Consider the following 26154-nt stretch of genomic DNA (forward strand, 5'->3'; position numbering starts at 1 on the left):
TACCAATTTACCAATATTAATGTTTGACTGTAATTATTTTGTCTGCGACTTGCTTTCATTAACACAACTCGTTATTGCTCGTTGCTTTGCAATAATTTTAATTACAAGCTTTGTTTATGATTGACAAACTCATAATATTTATGGGTTTTTCACTTTCGGTTTTTTTCAATCATCACAAAATCTAATATCAAACCCAAATACCCTTTCTTTTTTTCTAACCAGTGTATGTGTATGTAAATAATATCGAGCTCCGTATGGAGTTTTGCAAATGCAGAAAATTGCGCCGGATCGATAATTTTTGTATGCAGAATGTAATAAATACAATAAAATAAGCAGAATGTATGGCTACGACAACCATGCACGTCCCATATGTTATGTCTATCACGTAAGACGACACGAAGCCACAAGCGCTTGTGTGTGTGTATGTGGCTGGATATATTTTTCTTTCCTCTACACTGCAACACGAATACACACAGGCTCACACACACGAGTGGCAATTGGCGCCAAGCCATTTGCCAATTGTGTCGCATTGAATCATTCAAATTTTGAAAGATGCATTTTCTTCATTATGTTTATCATTCGGTCGAATGTATTCAGAAATCAATAATTACACACAACGAAGAAATTGATGCCGCTGATATGAATGATGTGTTGAGTTATTTATTTGCGTTCGTGTATGCGTACACTGATTGGCGTGCAATAATCAAGCCTCACAACGTAGTATTTTCCAGTAGATGTGTATTTTCAAACGCGACCCTGTCGGAATGAATGAATTGTCAATTCAAAAATCAACAATTGTTTTTTTTTTCATTCAGAGAGCACGAAGAGTGTCAAAAAATCGTGTGATGCTTTTTTTTGTTCTCTGGTCGTGTTCTATTAATATCGGTCCAGAGTCGAACTAAACATGTTGTGTTCGTTTACCATTTCGAAATGCAACTGAGAATGGTAAACAAAAACAAGCACCGATAATTTGCGTTCTGCGTTGCCAATTGAAATAAACGGAGCAAGAAAGGTGAGACCCATATGGAGGGATACACAATGATCGCGTTCTGATTTTTTTTTTGCTGTATGCATATAACAGCCGGGAAACAGACAACAGACAACCACTTTAGTAATTGCAATCGTAATAATAATTGTAACCTGTCATTAAAATGCAATCGACGTAATTTTATCATCTTCATGCGAAATTTGAGCGCGCTTTTTTTCGTTTTTCTTCCTTTGATTCGAAACAATCGTAACGGAATTAATGGCAATGGCAATTGATCGGATGCTCGTATAGAATCCGTTTAATGGCCTGGACAACGAAACATGGCTTTAAGCCCTATAATTTTGAACGTTTGTTTCTCATTAAATCAAGAAGAAATGCATTCTCACTCAATAATTTCGTTATCGGGGGATGCACACACACAAAATTGGTGTAGTCGACATATATGAATTTTTGACACTTGGAATTCCCAAACGGAAAAGAAATTGATGCTGCAACAGACATGTTTTAAAATGGAATGACGAATAATAATGAATAAGTTGAAAAACACGAAATGATCGAAAATTGATCGAATGACTTTTCGCCACATTCCGAGCACATTCATTCATCGGACGCGTAACGTTCATAAATTCAAACGACGAAAATTTTGAACAAACAGACGATATTCATCTCCAATTTATTTTGAACACTGACTGAAAACGACTAAACAGAACCATAACTGGTTTTCTCATAATAAATATCATCACCTAGAATCCGCCTACAATATGCAACAGCACACAATCGAACAAAAGAATTCATTTTTTTCACTTCTACTGCACACTCAGCAGTGAATCAATATAACGTTAATAACAATCACTTGTGAACGTGTGCCCGAAACAATAAACAACACGACGACGAAAAAATGAGAAGAAAAAAGTGCAACGGAATCTGAAGGAAATACTGAGTCGAAAACATAAACAAACACTTTCGAATATATACACACAGAGACATATTTCGAGCATTTAAGAAAAAACGAACGGTTTTTGCTGTGTCTCTGCATATTCCGTTTCGAATAATAATTTCATTTTTTTCGCCTTCTTTCGCTCGCTACATATGCTTTACACTTTGCTGGTAGACAAAACACATAAAATTTACTTAAAAATCTGCTTATTTTTCCTCTTTTCTCCGTCGCACAATTTTATGCGACATTGCTCTGAACCTTTCAACACATCTCATTTTTTCAGCGATTCTTTTCGGGGTTTCGAAATACGAACGGAAAGTTGAAATGAGTGCGAAGCATTTGAATTTCGAAACAGAAATGATGTTTTGAAAAAAGTAAAGAATTTTTTATGACTTCATTGTATGTTTCAGTTATTTCGTTGACGGGAAGCACTCAAGTTGGATTGAAATTATTTTGTTTTCATACAACAAATTCCATCAATGATAGCAAAAATTTAACTGATCCAATTAACATATTTTTTTCCTTATTAATTTCAAAAGTTTTTTTTTCGCCTTCAGTTCTTCCAATTCTTCAAATCCATCTGCCGTAATTTAACTGACGACTGTAAACAAAATAATGAATATAACATTTTATTTCGATTGCTTCATTAAAATTGTATCTCTAAATTCCGTTTTGAATGTTTTCCTTTGTTACTTTTACGTTCCCTCTTTTAATTAAGACATTTATTAATTATGTGAATTTTAAATGGGTGCCAATTCAGTTTCGAATAAAAGTCAACCAATGGTTATAACAATAATAGACAAAGTGGTACGTTCTCTCTAATTTGGGCATTCACGCATTTGATGATTACAAATTGATTAACCGACGTAACGCAATTATTTGGTGTTTGTATCACACTATGTGGTGAATTTTAATGATGTTTAAACACTTATACACACTCAGTACACACACACATATATATATATATATATCATCTGAATGGTGGCCATCAAAAGAAGCTTTTTTTCAGTAGCTCCCGTTTGTTGCTATTCACCGAGTTTTATGTTTGTTGCACTCACTATAGCAATCCGGCATTGGATCGGGTTTCGAAAAAGGAAGATGCGACAAAGAACAACATCGTTGTAAAATTCATGGGCTGTATATATGCGACTCTATTGAAACACACACACACACATACACTCTCACTCACCGAAAAGAGTGAACGCAGTGCAGAAGAGTGGAAAGAGCGAAAAAAGGTTTGCAATTTATGCAAAAATAAAAGTCATAAAATGATTTGGGGTGTGTTTGGTTGGTTATGGTGCCGTTGTTCGCTGCACACATTGCACATCATCATTCGTTTCATATTCATTTGTTTGTTCTTGGTGTGACTTCTGTGTTGAGTGCCATGCTGCTGCTGCTTGCTCGACGTGGTTTTAGAAACTCTCACCAGGATCATAAATATCAGCAATAATAAGCCCATTTGGGCAAGATTTAAAACAGCAAAAGTGTTAAATGCCTATTATCTGTTTTGTGTGTGTGTGTGTGTGAGTGTATTGCCGTTGCGCTCGTTCGCCTCTCATGAGAGCGCAGTGTGTGTGCCGTTCAATACGTGAAATGGAAAAGAAAACTACATAAACACAACAATATAACCGATTAGCACCTTTTTATTATGATCATCATTCTTTCATAAGCGATTCAAGGGACAATGGCGAACGAGCATCGATTCGGCAAATATTCGGTGTTGCGGCGGCGAAAAATATGCGGGTAACTGAGAACGTACACTGTCGGTCACTCACTGCTTGCTCAGCACATACACACACCATATTTTATGCAATAGATTATTCCAGTGCGCGTCCCTTTACATCTTCATTTCATTTCAGTAGGTTTTTTTGTCAATTACTCTCTAAATACCGGTTGTACCGTACAGAACAAAGCATTTACGCTTTACTTCACTTTGTTTTGTTTTTTCGCTCTTTTGCGCAAAGTGGAAAGAATAAGCAATAAAAAGTCAAGTAGCGATAAATTTTTTATGAATGCGATAAAAATAATTTTCGTGAAGAAAAAAAAACAGCGAAAAAATAATGAAATAATCATAAAAGAAGAAATTCGGATTTATTTCAATGAATTTTAAATTGAAACACGTTTTCATGTGATCTACATAGAAAAGACAGCTAATCGTGCAATTAAAATTGACGTTGTACGCGTACAATACCGACGGCAGTTCATTGTGCTTTTCGCGCGCGCGATACTTTTTTTTTCTTCACGTTTTATGAGAACCGGAATAATAATAATCAGTTGAGCGTATGAATTTTCGAGGGAATTTCATTTTTTGTTTCTTCTTTCACGCATTTGTAACATTTTACGTTAATTGAGATTATTTTTATCAACGGTTTAATTCCAATTTTACAAAAACGAAAATTTTGAACGAAAAAATATCACTCAATTTTTGACACAAAAAACAAAGAAAAAATCATTTTCGGAGTTGAAAATAGTAATAATAACTGCAGTTGTTATGATTTTAAGTTATAAATGGAAATTTACCTGCGATAGCCATCCATGGATAGAATGTGTGATTACTGGCTTGGTGGAGTCCAGATGCTGCGGCAGCAACTTGGCCACTGGCTCCGGTGATGCCACATTGTGATGAATTCCAAGCATTAGCTGAGACGCCCGATGATGAGCCATTTCCAGAGCGACCGACTGGGCTGCCGTTGGCTGCGTCCAAGTAGCCACCAACACGGGAGTCGGGTGTGCAAGCTGATGGTCGAACTGGTGTCGAATTGTTTTGAGCATTCGATCCGGATGTGTTCCACACATCTTTGTAGCCATTTGTGTCGCTTGAGGATCCAGTTTTGGCACAATCTTTGTTATAGGATCCATCGTAGAGTTTTGTGCAAGCGGCAGTTATGCTTGCGTCGTATGGTGAATCTTGTGTCGATCGTGATTGATGTAAATGATGATTTGCGTATGGTGTCATGCCAAGTGACAATGGGAAACCTCTGTATGCGGCTGTTGCACTTTGATCATGATGTGCACCCGCTGCCATGCTCATTCCGCTTGTTTGATGCGGATGACCGTAAAAACCGCTCTGTTCAAAATATGAATTCATATTGGCAAGAATGATTAGGCCGTTTTCAAGATCAATCGAAAATGAAAACTGATTTTTGTTGCAATTTTATATTTATCGTTTTTTTTCTCTCGTTCAATTCGTAATTAGAACGTTCACTTTGTTTCACGTGTTCGCTGGCTTCGTTCAGTAAATTCCCTTTCGCGCTCAAGTGTTTGTTATGTAAGCCATCTAAAGCACAAATCTCAATTTTATTAGTATTCTGTTGTGGTTCGCTTATTCGTGGCTCGCTCGTTTTCACTCAAGGTGTGTATGTGTGTGTGTGCGAGTTTCACAGGTAGACGAGTTTATTGAAGAAAATTGCTGTGAGTATAATTAATAGTTTCTTGCTGAAGAACTTGAGCAATTCAGAAGCAAAAATACATTAAACTCGAATTAAACACGAAATAAAACACATTTGTTCAGAGTAAATTACAGACTCTCGTCACTTCAATGTTGTTAACACTTTAGCGGATTTTGCTTTTTGTTCACCACCAAAAAAATTCACCAATTCAGTTCTTCAATGAAAAAGGGTTTCGATTTCTTTTTCCAAAATGTAGCTTCCAATTAATTTTTTTTCTTGCTAAAACTGGGAAAAGTTTTTTCTGTTTTGTCTATGCTATCACGCGATCGAATAAAGAAGTTGTCAATTAAAAAAAATCAAATTAATCGCATTCAAATCATTTTCAAATGAGTTTTATTAACCATAAATGTCATCACCACCTCTCAGTTGTGAAATGTTTCTCGTTTGTTTGATGACTCTCGATATATTTCTCTCTTTTTTGTTGTCTTCAGTATTATGATTATTATTTGGTTTAATATCAATTTGATACGACGGTCAAAAAATCCATAGAATTGTTAAATATTTTATAGTATGTTTTGACGACACTGATCTGTTTGATTTTTATTTTATTGCGATTATAATGTTTATTTGTTCCTCGTTTTTGTTTGGCTCTTGTCAACTTGTTTTAGCCCGAGTGAGAGTTTATTTTTTTATGTGTGGGAAAATAGTAATAACAATAATCGTAAAAATAATAATCAAAAATAATTTTATGACTCCGTCGCGCACTCGTCACAGACTTGTCACATTTAAACACATGGACTGATACACACAAATTTCGCGTTGAAGGCGGTGAAATCGCAAAATTTTATTCACACCGGACTTTGAGTTGATTGATGAAATAATTTTCAGCACTTTGTCGTTGTTTCCACAATTTTTCAAATTTTCACGCAAAAATCGTGTCGTCGTAAAATCGCCTAAATTTTTTTGTTTTCAAAATTTTGATGGAAATTTCGATTTTAATTTTTTTTGTTACACTAACAATTTTTCAAAATAGAATTGGATCGACCAGGAAAATTTCGGGATTTTTTTCTCTCAAACAATTGGCAAAAATCAAGACTTGTCGTTTGCTACGCAAAAATTTCTCATATATAAATGGCGCAATTAAGATAAACAGTTTCAAGCAACCGATCTCGATGACTTTAGTAACGATACTGATATCAAATGCCGAATCACACAGTGACTGATGTTATTGCTTACACTCTGTGTGTATGTTTGGCTTTTCGGTGTGCTTTGCTCTCTTTCCCTCTCTGTGTGCGCCCCGGTTGACGGCTGTGTGTAGTACACAGCTTGTGTGTATGGAATATTGTTCTTTTTCGATTCTTTCCTCCGCGCGCGCTCACACGTTCCTTTATACGCCTTATACAACGTGTTACCGTGCTTTATATGTGAGTGAGTGAGTATTTGAGTGAGCGGAGAGATAGAGAGTGCGACCGAGCTTCGAATTCGTAGTATGACTTTCTCGAACTGTTCACTTCATTCGCTTGTATTCGCTGAAATAGTTCGGAGTGTCGCGCGCTCTCTGCTGTTGTTGCTGTTGCTACTACTCAGGCTGCTAGTTAATACACTTGACGTGATTGCCGTGCTTATGAACTGGTAACTGCTCTATGAATGATCGTTACTTTGGAATTTTACTGGCAATCGCTAAATTTTATTTTTCAATTTGGATGTCTCTCTTTTTCGCTCAGGCGTGCTGCTCGTATCCCGTTTTAAAGTGGATTCGTACACAAACTTCACAATTTTATGTGCCGAAAAGCTTTTTCACCGCACTGAAATGACCGTAATGAATGTGCTTCTTGAAGATTTTATTTCTTTCAACTGAAAGAAAAAACGTTTATCTTCAACGAAATTTTAAAGGTCTTTCAATTTACTTTTGAAACGAAAGATTTCTTGCCATGAATTGGTGTCGAATCATTTAGAAAACAAAACTCAAAAATTGCCAAAATTTTTACATTAAAAATATATGCCAATTTATCGAAAGTTCCCGTTTTATAATTTTTATTTATATTTAAATTTATTTTTTATCAGCAATGTTGAAATACAAAAAAACCGTTACTTATTCACTTTTATCTGAAGACATAATAACGCAACAAATAATTTCAGACACAAATTAACTTGTGCGACTGATCATTTCTTTTCAATGGAAAGTTTGGAAATTAAAAAAAAAGAACAATCCGTAACAACAAAAAAATTATCGCATATTAACTTTTATGAGTATTTTTTTTATTGATGTTGTTGTGTGTTGTTATTTTTATTGCACCGCTGCACTGAGCTTGGAATTGGTATGCAAGTAGTCGAATGCGAGAATGAGTGAGCGATTCAATGGAGGACCAACTAGTTAAAATTGCCGTTAACGTATTTGTGATTATTGTTAAATAGTGAATAAAATTGGATAATAAAATTGAGATAAAAGCGCGCCTGTTCGTTGCAGTTGCTTCCAATCGAATGAATGAAAATATGTACGAGGCAGCTTAGCGCCCTCGAATCAAACGTTCTGCTGCTGCCATTGCATGCTCTTTTTTTCCTTCCACTTTGGACATACGACGACGACAACGATGCTTTACTAAAACCGAAAATTACAACAAAAATAACAATAATAATAATAATAAACGTTAGCACTGACTCCTGCTCGATTCGGTTGGAGTTGTCGGTATCGGAACCGTATGCATTTGTAGTTGTGCATTTGGGATAAAGGCACACACAGTAGCTCGTACTGAGTATTGCGTTTGTTTCGGCTTGCCACAACCGAATATCCAATTTCACATAGCGCGCTCTCGCTACAACACTGTGTTCCGAATGTTCTATGTAGAAAACAGACTCATTTTTATGTATTTTGAGCGCAAGTACAATGCGACCATACCATATCGGCTACGCTACAGTGTTGGAAATCTATGTATTATTATATCAATTGCTTGCCACGAGGAAAATCAAGCATAAGCACCAATGCACGCACACAATCACGTCACACCAAATACAATGCGGGCAGGCTGGCGTTCATAGCATAAGGCATTAGTGCCTCAATTTAACTGCTGCGTTAACGGCACAACGCTAGTGCTGTGTGCACATCTTTCTCTCGCTCTCTCGATACGGACGTCGTATCGGGGCTGCCTGAAACCGTACACCACCGACGAATGAAAAATGAGAGCAAACCAACAAGCAACAACAATGAAACCGTACAGAAAGCAATCGTGTACGCATTTGCCAATATTTTTATTGACTTGAAGCTATTCTGTGGTTTTTCATTTTCTATTTTCCCACTCGGAAAAGCCTCATTCTACTACAATGTAATACAATGTTTTTATTTGAAATGGCTCATTTCGATATTGAAATTGGCTGCCTTCAGTGTTCAATAATATGAATTCCTTTTACGAATGGAAAATCGTGTTTTTCCTTCGTCACGGAACATTTTCCACTTTGTATTCGTCACATTGCTATATGCATTTGTATACATTGCACAAAACGTGCGATAAAAAATATTCATATAAGTGTCCTTTTCTGGCGCCATAATTCAAATTCATACGCTCGACCGGATAATTGTTACTATTTTATAAGTCAAAAGCCCTTCATAATTCATAATCCTTCCGTAGATAAAATTTAAGAGCCATAAAATTTGATGACCTATTTCGTGAAAATTCAACGGCGATATCCTCCTCTAAGTGGTGTCGAATTAAAAGTGTCCAGTTGCCCATACGCAAATTTGTTTGAATAGACGAGCGTCTTGTAATTGCTTTATTGACAGTCATAAATTCTGGGTAGCAATGTAAACAAAATGAATGGACAAGACGTGTTTAAATGGTAGCGCAACGATTAAGAACTAGTTTTGTCAACGTAAATGAACCATTTGGCCAATTATAGTTCAGAGATTCATGACTTCAGGAAAAAAAGAGCTCCTTTGACTTCACGAGCCCTTCAAAAAAATATAGACGCTAGACGAGTTTCGGTAGCCGTTTTGAATTAGAGCCACTTGAGAAAAAAAAAAACAAGCTTGTGAGCCATGTGATTCATTTTTACATGTTTCTGAATTTCATAAATAAATGACTCTTGAGATTTTCATTGAGAGAGTTTCACTCACACAAGTGATGTCGTTTGACAAATCAATTCCAACGGAAAGCATCAATAAAAACCAAAGAAAAATGTACAACAATTTCGTATTTTATTCAGATGGCCAATATTCTTAATAAACTGAAGTGAGAGTAAAAGGAAAAGTAATTGAATGTCAATGGAAAAAAATGAGAAAAAAGAACGTCGAAACACGAAATGTGTATGGAAACAGTTTTGGGATGAAATTGAACAAAAGATTTGAACAATTGTCGAAATGAGCAGTAACGATGCCGTAAACATTTCGTTACCTAATATACTTTACCCTTGTAAGTTTGGTGTTCGGCTCAATATGAATATTTCGTGCCGTCCAAAGGGAACGAAATGCTTAGGCGAAAAAGCAAAGGCTGTAACATTGAACATTTTATGTGTGTAGCTTTTGCTCTTTTGTCGCTCATTCAATTGCCTGCAATGGTTATCAGTGATATCAACAAGAGCCCGAGCATTTTTTTTATTCTAGCACTTTCCTTTTCTTTCTTCCATTCTGCCTTTTTGAAACGGTCCATGTGTACAGCATTCACAGTATAGCATACCCTTTTTTCAACCGACCAAAGAAAAAATAAAAATTCTCATCATATTCAACTTACTGTGTGTCGCATAGCCACTTGAAAAAAGAAACACATTCGGTAAGATTTTTTTTCCGCTGTGTCTTTCATGCCTTTTGATCAAACGGAAAATACACACGAGAGAAGAGAAGAAAAAAACACACACATACACACAGACATAAAAACTGGCGACATTTTTATTCAGTTTGCCCAAAAGAGACAAACACACAACATTCCTTTCGGTTTTCGTATTCCATTGAATACGAACGCTGTGTGTCGAATGGATGCTTCTCTCTTTCATTTTGTTTTCATTCTCTTCTTGTTCATTTGTTACCATTCGGTTTTTCCATAAATATCAGTTCACGTGCTAGAGCATGAGGTTAGAAACCATAAAATACATCGTCGTCATATTCCAAAATTATCTTTCGATAAAGTCATAGATTTTGCTAGTCATTTTTATGACAAACACATTTGAATACGCAAACATTTAATCGGTTTAAAACCAACACAGTTATTTATTCATAACCAAATTCTTCTTTCAATAAACTGACAAACATTTACTTTTCTTCCTTGCACACAAAAACTGTAATCATGTAAAAATGTGATCATTTTCGAATCCAAACCTACAGCGATTAATTTCCCATTGTTTTCAAGAAATCTGCCTAATTCGATTTAAATGGAATTAAAATCATAAATTCATTCAAACAAAATACAAGCGCGATGAAGCACAATCAAAAGTGATTTTTCTTCCCACGAGACATACTTCGTTTTGCATGACTCGTGCCTTCAGTTTCAATACTTTGTGGAATTGTATTAGTAAATTTTTGATTCTTTTTTGTTGCTTGAAACCGTAATTCCGCGTGTGCCGCGTGTTTTAGCATGTATGTTTTTCTCTCTCTCTCTCGAAAAGTTCGATCGAAGAACACTTGTTCACAGTAACCTGTGTGTTGTGTGTACATATAAAATGGGGCCACATTGATATGCCTAGCCAGCGGTGTTAAGTAAATACATAATAACAGTCATAATAATAATCGTAATCATAATATAAAATTTAATTTTTATGATGCCCAAAACGATCAAACTAATAGCTAAACATGTAATAAAAATTCAATTTCGGTATTCTCTTCATTTTATTCAGATTTTCCTGAATGAATGACGCTTACCTCTATTTCTCTTTCAAGGATCTTTAGTTCCGTCTCGCTCGCACTTTGGTCGACTGAAAACGTAAATAAAATGAAGCGATATGGATTTTATTTTTAAAACATTCTCGATTTATTTCTGTTTATCGGTTTCAGCATGGTATATATGTCTGGGTGTTTCTTTTGTGCACTTGAAAAAAGGTTGAAAAATATAAAACATTGATCACAGACGTCTCGATTTCTGTTTCATTTTCCTAACGACTACGATTGATATGATTCAACGGCATTCTGTGATGATATTTACTTTTGGGATGATTTATTTTACATCGACAACGCCATTTTAAACCAAAACTTGTTTACTGGTACGAGTAAAAAAAACCAAAGTTTCGATGCCAAAAATGGTATTGGTCTTGTTTATCAGATGCATACCTATTAGCAAGTAATACATTTCCAATAGATTTAAATGTTATCGCACATCGTGAAAATCATCATTCAGTTTTTCGATCAAGAGAATAAACATTGGCACGTACATGATGGAGACGGGTGGGGCAAAAAAAGAAGAGAAATCAGTGCCCATTCATCGAAACTTGCATTGATTTTCAAGTGCTTGCGTACAATCAGAAGCTAAACAAAGTGAACGAAAGAAAACTTGCATGCTCCTACTTTGTATAAGACACACTGTGGTGGATGAGACTCCTTTCAGTTCCTTTAACACCATAAAAATAGATGTAATAAATATAAAATAATCATAAACATAAGTACTAAGTACCTATTTATCCAAGTAGTTTGTGGAGTATGCGTCTGCTTTGTGTGTGTTCGCATTGGCTTGGCAGTTGATGCAGTCAACGTTTCATGCTTCTTTCATACGGCGTTACTTTTTTCATTCTTCTTCTGTTGGCTCTTGATTTTTGTTTGTGGTGTTGCGCCATGGCGGATACCATGGAAATGAGTGAGACAGTGAGCTAAACGCTTTGAGTTTGGATTGATGAAAGCAGGAACGCAATCACGGGATTCATTTAGTTTTATCATTACGACTGTGTGTGTGTTCTTTGCAGCTAAATATGCATACCGAAAGAGACGTTTACGTGCCACATTTTCATTTCATCGGTCGGGATGAGTCTGGCTGATTATTACGCAATAAACGGCACACTGAGAGTGACGTCATGAGTGATATTTTTACATGATCGTAATCATCATCGTTAAAGTTGTGTATTTGGTGAATCCGCGTATCCCATACATAGCCATCAACATTTATTACAATCGACGCGCATTCACTCGCTCGTTTGCTCGTCATGGCAAAATCCATGGCCAAGGCCATCGTAAACAACGTATTAAATTCACTTGGTTCACTTGCTGCAAGAAAATTTTACGACCAAATCGACAATAAATTTTACGATTTGTTTTGACTGGCAACTGCAAGCCAAACTCATATTCTTGCTCGCTTTCACATGGGTGCGCCGTACTCCAACTTCAACTCCAACGTTTGTCAACCTGCACCGGAAAAAAAGAAAACAAAAACGAAAAAACAATGCATTAAATATTGAAATTTATGATTTGTAAACGTAAAATTACAGCAGAAAAATTAAAATTCCATTCAAAATTGATTTTTGACATATTCTTTTCAATTGTTGTTTTTATCTTCAGATTGAATTCGCTTGCTGAAAGCCGCAGATTTTCACGTTTTTCTTCGAGCGCCAAGAATTGAAGGCTTTGCAACGATCGTGGCTGTTTAGTAGAAATATGGCAAATCGAAACAATAAATTATTTACGCAACCATTTCCAATAGCTGAGTCTTTGTTTAACAGCCTTTTACACCTCAGCACAGCGCACACAAAATGTTTTGTAACAATCGGGTTTGTACATTTCATCTGTATTGTTGTCTTTGACCAAAATAATTCATAAATCAATGTTATATTTTTCTCTGTTTTTCTTTCTCCCTCTCTTTCGTTTGGCTCTCTATCTAATCTAGCATCTCAGTGACGGTGGTATTCTGAAGAGGCATGGTTGCCATCACGACGGCATGCAACTACGAACAGCAAGCAATTTCCACCACCGGTAAATTGTGTGCAGTCGTTTTTTTCACATTGATTTGCTTCATTCGAAGGCAACAGCACAAATACAATGGCAAATAGACGAGAAAACGTGCTTGAGTGCATTGGACCATAAATCATAATTCTTTGTCGCAAATTCACAACACCAACAAAAAAAAGGAAAAGAAAGTACAGAAGAAAGAAGTGCAAAAATATACCCTACATACATAGTTCAGTTACACGATTTTACAAGAGATACACAAACAAAACAATTTCGAATTGCCAGAAAATTGCAAAACATATAAATGCAACATTTCTTTGAAAAAAAAAAAAAAAATGAAAATCTAAGCGAAAAACAGCTTAAAAATCAAAATATTCGAAAGATTTGTTAATTATATACAACGCTTGTTTATAAATAAATGTAAATTGCTCAGATTTGTTAAGGATATTCAATTTCTATATATAAAGACAATCCTATGGATTTGATATTATTCAAAAGATTACCTTTTGATTGTTTCTGGTCATTCAAGCCGTAATTTCTATTAATTCCAAAGCCATTCAAAAGCTAAATATGTGTAATGCAATGGCAATTCAAAACATTAGAAATTTTATTTATTTTCCCTTTAAAGGTGCTCCCATTTCAGAATACAGTTGCGTTCATTTTGTCTCAACGGAAAATCTGAATTCGAGTTTATTTTTATTTTGAATCTTCCGAGATATCCAAAACGGTTTATGAATTCAATGAGACGCATCCGCATGTGTGCGCAGCGCAATGTTACATGTGCATGTACATGTACATATGTAAAAGAAATATCATAAATCTTTGGGAAAGCTGCATAAAAAATCAAACGCTACAACATGAAGAAGCGACGCTCGTTCAATTTTAGAATTGAACGTAAGAAACCAATTTAGTGAGAGTGAAACTGAGAGAGAGAGAAGGAGGGGGTGAGAGAGAGAGAGAGAGAATGTCGGGACATCCTTCTACAATGTCTGTATGCTGTTTGTTGAATCATAAGCCATTCATTTTCAAGTTTCAAATGTTAAAATAAATCACGAAAAACTCTAAATTTTTCACGATTTTTTTTCTTCATTTCAGATTCTCCAGTGATTGAGTGGTATGAACTAGAACATTGGACGCATTTCTTTTATTCAATGACAAAAACAAGATACTGCTCGGAAAAAATTGGATATTATGGAAGATTTATATATATAGATTTCGGATGAGAATGTCTTTAACAGATGGTGTCTTTCAGAAAGATTGCTGAGATTTCCCCGAAAAAAAAATTATTTTATCACGCTAAATTAGAATTGTAGATGGCTAATGTAAAGTAAACAATAGTTTAAGTTTACACGTTTTAAGTTTTAAGTTTTTACTGTTTACACGACAAATTAATATAAAAAATTCTCATTAGCTTATAATTTTAGAATAGACGCCATTTTACGAATACATTTTTGATAAAAAAATAAACGCAAGAAAACGTCAAAATTATCTGAGATCAAGCGGAATAAATCAAAGCAAAATTGAATTCAACATCTAATCATAAATCATATTAACAATTCTGTAAAAAGGAGGAGCATAATTAAGCGGCATGTGATAATATCAGTTAGTTAATTCAACCAAGAGAAAATTGTAATTATCTCTCTAACTATAATTATTAAATTATTAATCAATTTATGCTTCACCATGTTCGCTTCTCACATTTCTCCATGCAATTGTCTTTGCCATTCCGTCTGTCCATTCACATTTACAATTGAATTAAAATGCGCGCATTGCTTGGTTAAACACCAGTAGTTAGCGGTTAGCTTTCAGCAAGACGAATTAATTGTGTACAGTCATTTGAAATATGAAAAAAAATTACAAAAAGAAAAGTGTAAGCAAAAATCTCGAATGTTGTAGAATTCGCGTGGTCTGAATGAATACAAAGCATTAATTTGCCCAAGGGCAATAAAATATGTAAAATAAAATGTGAGAAGAAACCAGAATAGAGTATCCATTTCAACAATAACAATTGTGCACTTAAGTATACGCCTATTAGAGAGGCCTGGTGATAAGATCTCTTTCATTTCAATCAAACGTTTTGATGGTGCTTTTGCATCAAATGCGATCTGGGCTAGCGTTTTCTCCATTCAAGGCATCGAAAAGCAAGGAAAAATCATAAATAACACATAATCACTATCATTATTCGAATCAGCGTATTTTATGACTTCTCTTGCCAAATGGTCAATAGCTTTATAGTTGGTTGGCTCGCGTTGCTCTCATTTAACGCTGCCCATTTGAATTTCAATCGCAGGTGTAAATTAATATGATTTTCAATCTATTCACTAGCCAACGAAACAGTAAACGATAGTAAGTGAAATTGGCTAGAAAAATTCCCAGGGCCGTAAAAAAATTCCCACATTAAACATGATGTTTAATAGCGCACGTGGCAAATAACACAGACATTAAACGCTAAAACTGGAAATTAAATTACGGTTCGCCGCCAGAGCAAAACAGTACAAATTAAAAATCCATAAATAATGTAATCGCTGTCGGAATCGATATGACCGAATAGCTTGTAAAACTGTTGAAAAATTCAGCCCAAAACACACCATAAAACTTCACAACCGCATCGAAAACTTTACGATTGTATGTGCATTCTGTGTCTGTTGCTCCTTTTTTATGTTACTTTTTTTATGTCATAAAGTACCCATGAACGTAAGTTTTGGTGATGACAACAAAATCAACCGAAAAAAACAGCCCAATAAAATATTCAGATTACGGAAAATTGGTGTTTTATTGAATGTTTACTTAATGCTTAAGACTTTGCGCCCGAAAATGACTACTAATCTCCTGATAATGTGTTCAATAAAAAAGAGTGTTCATGTGTCGGTAAAATTTGTTGTGGTGCGATTTTGACACAATTTAACCGGCGATGATGTCGGAACAATACACTTGACTGGAAGAGTGAGAAAAGAGAGAGACACAGTGCGGAACTACCACGAGGAACGCAGAACAGGCGAACAGATTGCATTTAAAAAGGATAGCGGGCGTGCGATCCAGCCCAATATGAAATATCATTAACATTATGGTTATCGTCAAATAAAAATGGAAAGAAAACAACAACAACAGCAACAACAGTAGCACCAACAAAACAAACACATCACCCAGTATCAAAAAGTAACATGGAAACAAACATAAAAATAAAAGTTAAGTTTTATGCACTCGACGCGCTCACAATCACAGCTTTTGTGGCAATGTGCCGTTTTTATGGGCTACGGGTATGACATTTACGAGTATTTTACTGATCGTAAAAATCAAAAATAATTTACTAATAAAAACTCCACCGAAAAACCGAGTGAATGAAAGAGAGAGCGAGAGTGATACCGGGCGCATTGGATGAATACCCATTGTACACACCGAAAGCACACATACACACACGTTTTCTCTCATCCAAAATGCCGATTATGGCATCAGAGAACCATAGTTACGGCACCTAATGCCGAATCACAATTGGTACGAAGTGCACAATTGCCACATACAAAATAGGCAAGCCAAAGTAAGACAGACTCAAATACACACCGATAATTTTGACGAAGGTAGAAACCAACAAGAAACAAAACAAATAGCATCATTTCGGTTACTCAGTACAAGTACTTTAAAAGATATTCGACTGAGACGCAACCAACTGAAAAATCTCCTTAGAACAATTCAAATGACTGCCAAAAGAGCAAATTTGCAGTGAGTCAATTGGGTTTTGTTTGTGATTTCTACTCAATTTTTTTGAGGGACTTTATCTCAAAGCGAAAACGGTTTAAGTATGCGAAAGCATCAATACAACGGCAATAATATGCTCAAAATGCCATAAACTTGAATATTCAAATAAATTTTCGCTGTGAACAAGCTTTGAAACAGCATCGTAAATTTTGGACGTTAACACCGAATCTCAATGAAAACAACAAATGCCCATAAAACTCAAACAATTTGAAACGATGACATAAAAGATTTCAAACGCTCAGATCATAAATACTTTTTTCACTTGGCGTACTTTATCTCAAATGGTTTTTATGGCTAATTCCATTTGAAATGTTAATTGTTTGATTTTCGATGCGATTACTGATACCAAAGCATAATTTATCAATTAAAATGTCAAAGAAAATCGCACTTTTACTATTATTTTATTTCTTCTCTCTTTTGTTTTTACGCCAAATCGAAATAAAAACACAAATGAAATGGCTATCGATTTAGTGCAGACACAAACCATTCAGAACGAATGTAAAATACCTCTTCTAACCACGGGAAGAGTAGTGCCGAACCGCAACGACGATTACAACAACAAATGGGCATGGCGCATCGAAAACGCATTCGATGTACGATTCGTGCTTGGTGAATCTTCGTCATGACATCTGCCCTTGAACAGCTATACTAATCGGTTTGCACTTTATTTCCCATTGAATTTGTCTTGTTTTCCTGTTTATTCCACGCGAAATGGCTCAATCAAAAAGAAATTTAACGCAAACATTTTAGATAATAATACTTTCTTTGCTTCAGCTCAAACGATATGTCATATTTCAAAGGGGCATCGATTTTATTGGAAAAATAAAATAAGATAGGTTGTTAAACGATATTCCCGTTCAATGTAAAAAAAAAATATCTGAAACGATTAAAAATGGAAGAGTGTTTTTTTCTCTCGGAGAGATTAAATTGAAAAAATAGTCTAAACTTGTTTTCTATAGAGATAAAAACAGAAGGTTATTTTTGGATTCTTAGTTGATGTGAATCATCTTCCGAAGAAAGAATGTTTTGAGAGAAAAGAACTGGATACTTTCTGAACGAAAGAATGCGATTCAAACTCATATAGAACAGTAAATAGGAATACGTTGCTTGTACTACCATTTTGTGTGCACGCTTACTTTCTTTCCACGAGCAATGGGAATCAAACACGACACACCTATTCAAACACTTTCGACCTTTTGAATTGAGTCATTTTTTTCTCTCTTCGTTTCGAGATCACAAAGGCGAAACAAATTAAACAACTTATCTCTAATACTTTACATACGAAATGAAACGAAATGAGCAATAAAGCGAGAAATCAGAAAAGAAAATCAAACAAAATGCCATACCGTAATAAATTACAAATAAATAATATTTCTTGTTCTGAGTCTGAGCCAAACTGTGTTTGGCTTTCAATTTCTCTATTTGTTAAAGCTAGTCCTTGAATTTGGTCGAAGACACCCGAAGAACAAAATAAAAAACAGGTAACGTATAGAACAAATGGTCGACTCATGTCACACACACACACACACACAAAAAAACGAATGCCTCGACCTTTTTTAGTCAAATCAGAAAAAGTTATTTTCTTCACGAAACCAAAGCGAGGTTTTGTGTGTCGATATTTCAGTGTAGCAGGCAAAGGCAGAGAAAATAAAGCGATAAATATAATTTATTGCCGTCAGTTTTCCCCTCAGTACCGAACAAGAAAACGAAGGAAAAAATAATAATAAGAATAAGAAAGGTGAAAAATTATTGTTTTCCATTTTCAATGGTATGCGGCATTGCCAAAAAGAAAAAAAAAACAAAATCACTTTTAGGCTGGTGACACAAAACGAAGAAATAATTCTTCACTCCACCCATTTCGTGTACGATTCAACTGTGTCTGAATGGAAACGAAAATGTAGTACGAAGTGAAAAGCTCCGAAGTAGAATTTCGAAATTGAACAAAAGTTTTGTGGATTGAATAGATCATCATGTGCTGTCGAAGAACAAAAGGATCATGATTTCTATTGTTGTCACGAATGTGAATTTATCGCTTATCTTATCGATTATTCCAATTGTTCTACATTCGACGATGGAAGCGTTACTGAATTGCAAGATAATTCAATGTGTAGAACACAATGACTAAATCTAGAAAAAATGGCCGACCATAAATTGCTGATTGTGTGTGTGTGAGAGCAAAGAGATATTTTCTGCTGCAGCGCTTCCCCCTTTTTTACTTAATTCAAAAACTGTGAAAAACAAACTGAAACTTCCATTATGCGACCCGAAAATTGATTTACAGCATTCAACTCTCGAGCAAATGGTTTGTTTTGTGCAATTGAGACATTCAACAATTCATTATTTGTGCATAAAATCCATAGTGTGTGTACTGTACAGTGTGAGTGAGCTGGGATTTTCTCTTCATGGCTATTGCAATTCTTTTTGGCATTAAAATGGTTTGTGTTAGTCAAACATCGCTATCATTATTACTGTCGTCGTTGTTATGTGTGTGCGGTGCCGAGAGTGCGTTTGCATTATTAACCGGAACCATATCGACTTTTACTTTTTGGGCGACTTCTTTTTTCGGTTCTCATCATTGTTGCGCTCTATTTTCGCTCGATAAATTCCGAATATATTTCGGGGTCGCCCTATGAATATGAATCTAGATAGATGATGATGCCATGTCGGTTGACAATAAAAAAAAGGGTTCGCCAAAGCGTATCCTACGAGCGTACGAGCGCGAGCGCACTCACGAGCGCTCAACTCACAGATATGAAAAATAAACAAATGATATCCGCTTTTCATGTGAACGTCATTTGTTTGCTTGGCAAAAATGCCATCTTCTCATAAAAACAACCATATATATCGACGACCATATCTGATGCATCTGCATTTGCGGATCGGAAACGTTGGCCAAAGTCACAGTCAGCTTTGCATGACGAAGCATCGATTATCCGCTCTCGGAATATAACACGCTCTCTGTACATTGAATAAAGCCATTTTGAATCGGATCTATAAAATGAATGTGTATCACACAAAATGATAGCTTTACGAGCGACTAGATACGTTAATGCAGTAACAATAAAAGCAGCATCGTATCTAATGTGCTGCTCGATTCTTTGCTGATTAAGCCATTGAAAAATGAATGTTGTTTACGATGAATCCGAATCGCCGATCGAAAAGATTGCCACAATCGACAACATCACGATGCCTTTGTATCTACTGTTTTGCATGCTATCGAACAGTGAATTTATCGATTTGAAAGTAAATTAAACGTTGCAGCTTGGGCGGAATAAGGAATATCGAGAAATGGAAATTATAGGAAGGAATCGTTGAAAATGACTTAAACACAGGAATTTCAATTACAAAGCAATTCTGAGGTCCTTCCTCTCTTTGAGTCTCTCACTTTTTTTAGCATGTTATTTGGATATAATCTTTACTAAACTCAGGAATACTCACTTGAATTATGGAATAATCGTCCATTTGCCGTTTTTGCAATCGCTTCCATTCGCCATCGTAATAGTCTGAAATGGAATTTCGAAACTATAATTATTTTAAACGAAAATCATTTTTTGTGTTCATCTTTTGTGAACATCGGTTAATACAAAATAAACAGCCACTGGAATGTACGCCATTGCAGAAAAAAATCGTTTGTATTTTTTCTGAATTTGTTTACAGCAGTCTAATGTCACACAAGCAGAAAAAAATTCCATATCAACTTTAATTTATGCTGATATTCAGGCAGCCGAGCGCGAACATACCACAAATAAAGTTTGCCGTCGACAACAAAAAAGCCAATGATGAAAATCCAGACGAATTCAAAATAAATAATTGATGAGCGAACCGATCTGAATGTCAAAGAAAAGAGGAGAGACCTTCAATCGCATTCTCGACGAATTTCTGATTCGCAGAATTAAATGAATAAGAAGAAGCAGAGGAAAAAAAACGAAACACAACAAAAATCAACGACTCAACCAACACTAACGCAAACGGACAAACAACTCGTTCGATGGCCGAAGTCATTTGCGAGTGAGTCGGTTGTTATTTTAAGGAATCTACTGGTCATGAACACAATGTGTAAAAATTGATATGCATTTAATCAACAGCTACATACTGTGCGTCAAATACATTTTTCTTTCTTTCTCTCTTTCAATCGATGCGGTTATTTTGCACATAAGCCACAATAAATTATGATCGTAATTGACGGCACAATTACTGAACTCGTGATACTTGAGCTTATTTTATTATTATTTTCACATTTAATTTAGTCTTTTGCGCCGCATTATGTACACATATACACATCCACATTCATTTGGCCATTTGCTGCGATGCACAAAACGCGATGATATATAAATAGATGACAGAGTTGAAGAGCTGTCGTTGCCACCACACGCAAACAACCGAAACTCGGCTCATGAATTTTAATTCAAAACAACACAACACTTGCAGTTTTTGTTCTACAATTAAATGTATGCGAGAGTTTGGCTTGCAGGCACGTTTTCAAAATATTCATGGGCCAGAATGCGTAATGCCAGCAAACAACGTATCATTTTTGTTTTCTGTTCCCTTTTTCTTTTCTGTTTTGGCTTCAAGCTTTTGCGTTTTATGTGACCATCATTCAATGAGCTGAGGAAAACCATCAAAACTTAATAAAAAAAATTATCGTACGACATTACGCAATTTCCCGAATGTAAATTGAAAATCAAGTTTTTTTTCTGCTCGGAAGATTATAATGTATTTATATGATTTTGAATATTAATTTGCGAAAAAAATGAGCTCGCTTTCGAAAAATAAAACGTGTTCTGGAATAGCAGCGTTACATTGTTACTGCAAATGGTTTTTGAAGAAAAAGAAATTAAAACGACAAGATTTATTAGGTTATACCGGAGCCGTTTATTTTGTATTTACCATCATCTGTTGTTTTTTTTTTGATGAAGGACTTGATTCAATTAAATTAGAAGTGACAAGTCCGATTGGAAGACTGGCCGGTTTTTTAATTGAGTTTCAGCTTAAACTACTAATGCTTTAATTGGCAATAAGAGAAGTGCAGCGAATAAGATCGATGGCTTTAATATTTATGACTATAATATATTTAATTGCTCGTTAGCAAAACTGGAAAAAAAACTGCCGTAATAATGAGGTGCTTGTAGTCAGGCTGCGCACAGAAATCACTTTCCAATTTCCATTCATTTATCCTGCATTTTATTATAAACCATAATTTGGCGCATCGAAAAAATTGAAGATAAGCTATCGCAAAACCGATTACGATTTTCACTTGCCAATCAGTTTTCTTTGCATGGCAGAGAGTGGAAGAGATGGAAAAACTCGAGCGGCAAAAATTGCCGTGATAAAAAAAGCAAAATTGAAGAATGGAGAAAAAGTAATCAACAATAATATCTCGCTTAAAACGTAATCAAAAGTCGACCATAATCACATGGTAAATGAATTTACATGAAGAAATGTGCATATCAACGATATGCGATGATGATGATGATGAAGGCGACGACGAGAGTGGAGTGCATGCAATTGTGAAAAAGCTTGTGCCATCCATCGAAGCGAGTGCGGCGCAATCGCGATGAAAGGTGTTACACTTGATACGTGCGTGCTTTTTTGTATCTAGTTCTTGGCATCGTTACTAGACCATATAGTTATATAAGCGGATTCATTTTTGCCAGGCGAATGTGACGATGCCATAAATAATTCGAATTAATGCTTTGCCAACTAGCGACTCGTACATTTTCCACTTAAATTCATTAATGCCATTATTTTTATTAACCCTTGAAATGTTTTTTTAAACACTGTTGTGTATTCATACTTGATGTTTACATAAATTTTATGAGCGTGCTAGTTTTCATTTGATTGCCTCGCACTTGATCGTCGTTGGCACATCAACCAACCAACCAATACGGAGGCCAACGGAACTTGAAAATCAAAAGAGATCATTTGTGCCAGCGCACAACGACTTATTTGGATTTGAGAAAAATATTCTGAGTGTGTACTTTGTGCTTCCATTTATTAGTTGACGTGCAGCACGTTCCCAATGAGCAGCAATAAAAAGTATCATTCAAAACATAAAAACCGAAAAAAAGTCAAATTTTACCTAAAACCATGGAAACAAAAGTTTCACCAGAGAAAAATAACAGAAAGACAAAACACAACCAAAAAGTGAGTGAGTGAGAAAAGTCGTAGAATATGTTGGTTTATGCGATGCAAGCAGCACCGACGCATCGCATTCGCCAAAAAACACCAAAGCGACCCATAAAAATCTCTCCGCAGCATTTCTTTCAGTTTTTATGAACTATACAGAGCTCTTTCACACATCATAAATGTCTCGTAAATTGCGACTGCAATGATGCTCGTACGACATGAAAACAACTGCAAAGTACTACCGACGATAGGGATATAGCAATAAACATGCACTTATTCGCTTACGCCGTTATTCGTTCTCCGAATGTGAGAGAGCGCTTCTTTTTCATTCTTTGCCACTTTTCTTATCCCTCACAATATTCCAATTTCGTATTCGTTGCTCTCGTTTTTTCATTTTTTTCTGCTTTAAAATGCAAGCAATGCCAAAAATTGTATTGTGTCTCTCTACACCCAACGCGGTATCGCATACACCAACATATTCTTTTCATTTGGTGTATTGCTTTTGTGTGGTGAATCGAAGCGTGCGCATCGATGCCATGGAAAATTCAATGCTGAGCAGAAGAGTTCTCACACACACAGAGGCAACTCAAATGCTCGATTTACCTACTCGTTTTCACTTATCACATCTAATCCTTTTCTTCTCTGTCAGTTTTCCACCCGTAAGAGGATGTGTAGTGTGTGCCTTGTTCTTCAACCGAACGTCTTTGCTTTGCTCAGTTGTACATGCGTTGACGTTTTTTCTCACAAGTTTTCTTCTCATTTTAGCGATTGTCAGATTTTATATCCCATTCTAGCTGCAATAAACGATAAACGTTACGATGCAGCAATAAAGCCATCTCGTTTGCACATAACAGTGGCCATAAAAACGATGATTTTAAGCACTACCTCCATTTCGGAGCTCGATTCTTCCTATTCTCTCTCGCATTGCTGCCTTTTTTGAGACCGTGCAACCGTACGGTGTGTGTGTCTGTGCATTTGTAACACGGTGGGTACGTACTATTTGCTCGCTTCGAGATCCAGACCCCGAAAATGTGTGTTATCTGCACACGTTCATAAGGCACACGCTCACGCTTTTGCCACACGAGAAAAAGATGTGGTGTACCGTTCCATTGTCGAGCGCGCAACCGTTGAAATTTCTTTTATGAATTCTTTTCATTAAGGAAATATGCTCAATATTAACGCAATAAAAGCAGGTATGAAATCGTCTTTTTGACGCGCTATTGAAATTGCACGACCGATGAATTTCATGATTTTCATTTTTTAAAGAAAAAATTGAGACTAAAGTTAGTTTTTTTTCGTCATCATTTCGATTAAAACCATGGAATAGACGAAATAGAGCAATCGATGCGATAACACGCACCGTTTTGAACAAAGTCCACTCACACAATCACCAAAGACGGCTGTGTATTGAACGAACGATTCAACTCAGATCATAGCATCATTCTGTCTCGGTCCCACCACCGCGTTGACGCGAGCATCGGCCGTTTCAGTCAGGCGCATGCAACACCCGGCGCACTGTAATATCACACACCCATCGCCTGAAATGATGAATATGCTGTATACGCGTCGTTAAGACGGCTTTTATGCTCTCGTATATGTGCACAAAAGAGAACCATGATTGTGCTCTGCTGCCACACAGCCGAATATCATGGCTTCCTCATATTGAGAGCGCAATAAGCGAATAAGAAGAAGCAGCAAATGGGCGTGTTTTACGATTATGTGCCAGGGTTGTAGTCGCTCTCGCTCGCATTGATGTCACTGAGCAATGCTGCTTTTTAGATTCGTATGAATTTTTTCTGCGCCTACGGCACAATTTTTTCTTCATTTTTTTTTGTTTTTCAGTTATTGAATTGAATTTATTGAAATTAATTTATAAAATTAAGTGTTCACTTGATTTAAAGAAAAGATACAATGTATTTTTTATAGATTGTTCAAAAGCTTCTGCGTGCGCAATGGAATGGGAAAAATGCCGACGCATTTTCATTTGGCCGGCGAAATGAATTTTTAAATTTTGATTAAAGTTGAAATTTGAAGGAAAATTGGATATCAAATGGAAATATTTATTCCCAAATGTGTTCAATCTTCGAGACGGGTGCAAAATGAATAATTATTATTAACAGATTTTTCTTAATATCGTATGTAACTTGCTGATTGGAAACAGATAATGTATCTATATATAATTGTGTCACATGAAATCAGGTTTTAGCTTACTCGTTCTTGTTTCTCAGACAATATTTTGGTCACTTTCTACAAAACTGATGGAATCTTCCTTACAAATTTTATCTTTTAGTTGCAGTTAGCACTTTTTGTTTGGGATTTCAACTCTTTTCAACTCTTGACAAAATAAAACTTGACACTTAACAACAACAAAAATCAACAGTAAGCCTATTTAAAACGAGAAATAATTCGAAAATGTTGTTTACAAATAAAATCAATTGATGAATTGGATCGGTTGAAAAATAAAAACATTGTGACAGCCAGCGGAAAGTTGATTTAAGCCGGGAACACACTGTGTATAGCTGGCAAAACAAGAAAAATGAAAAAGAAAAAAGCCACTGCGAAACAGAAACACCAAAAACAATGCTGACAACTTTCCTATGCCAGTTCATTACATCAGGAATAAATTTTCTCGCCAAACAAAATTAAAAACGGCACCAACACAGCCACACATTCACTAACATTGACGATAGGCTCACGGATGCGGGCGTGTGATTGTATTGGTGCTGTTGCGTCAGTGGAATTCATTAGGCCTGCACAAATACAAAATAATCAGTGAACATTTTCTTAGCCATAAAAGTGGCACGTTGTAGATAAATGCTGAAACCATAGGCAAAAGCAATACGTATGCAAGACCTCCCCCCTCCGCTCGCACACTCTTCCGATTCATCAACCATGTTAAATGTGTATGGCACGTCGACGAGCAGTCATGTGAATGGTGGCAACGTATTCGGTATTAGTTTACTTGCGTAGCTGCTATCGCTTGAGTCGTTGATTTATTAAAATTCACTGTGTATTTTTAGCCTGTGCTTGGGTCCCGTGTATTTCATATCCACTCTATACAGTTGACATCGTTGTGTGTCGTGCATCACACGCATACATAAATACATATACA

The 26154-nt window shown here is 35.8% G+C and overlaps 1 protein-coding gene and 1 long non-coding RNA gene across 3 annotated transcripts in view; both read right to left on the reverse strand.

Moving 5' to 3' along the window:
• The window catches only part of LOC129568581 (homeotic protein ultrabithorax-like), a 96845-nt gene extending 89785 nt beyond the window's left edge, over positions 1-7060 (reverse strand). For both annotated transcript variants that reach the window (XM_055446636.1, XM_055446635.1), the window contains exon 1: positions 4446-7060. In XM_055446636.1, the coding sequence (XP_055302611.1) occupies positions 4446-5013 (568 nt within the window). In that variant the 5' untranslated portion in view covers positions 5014-7060. The remainder of the gene's footprint in view (positions 1-4445) is intronic.
• A 4181-nt stretch (positions 7061-11241) lies between these two features.
• Positions 11242-25631, reverse strand: LOC129568582 (uncharacterized). Its single transcript, XR_008687956.1, has 3 exons — positions 25254-25631; positions 20355-20419; positions 11242-12623 (listed from the first exon to the last, which is right to left on the reverse strand). It is a non-coding gene; the product is annotated as an uncharacterized LOC129568582 (long non-coding RNA).
• Positions 25632-26154: the final 523 nt, after the last annotated feature.

This window comes from Sitodiplosis mosellana, unplaced genomic scaffold, assembly GCF_009176505.1.
Source record: "Sitodiplosis mosellana isolate CC-2019 unplaced genomic scaffold, AAFC_SMos_1.0 Smas_scaffold_21, whole genome shotgun sequence".
NCBI lineage: Eukaryota > Metazoa > Arthropoda > Insecta > Diptera > Cecidomyiidae > Sitodiplosis > Sitodiplosis mosellana.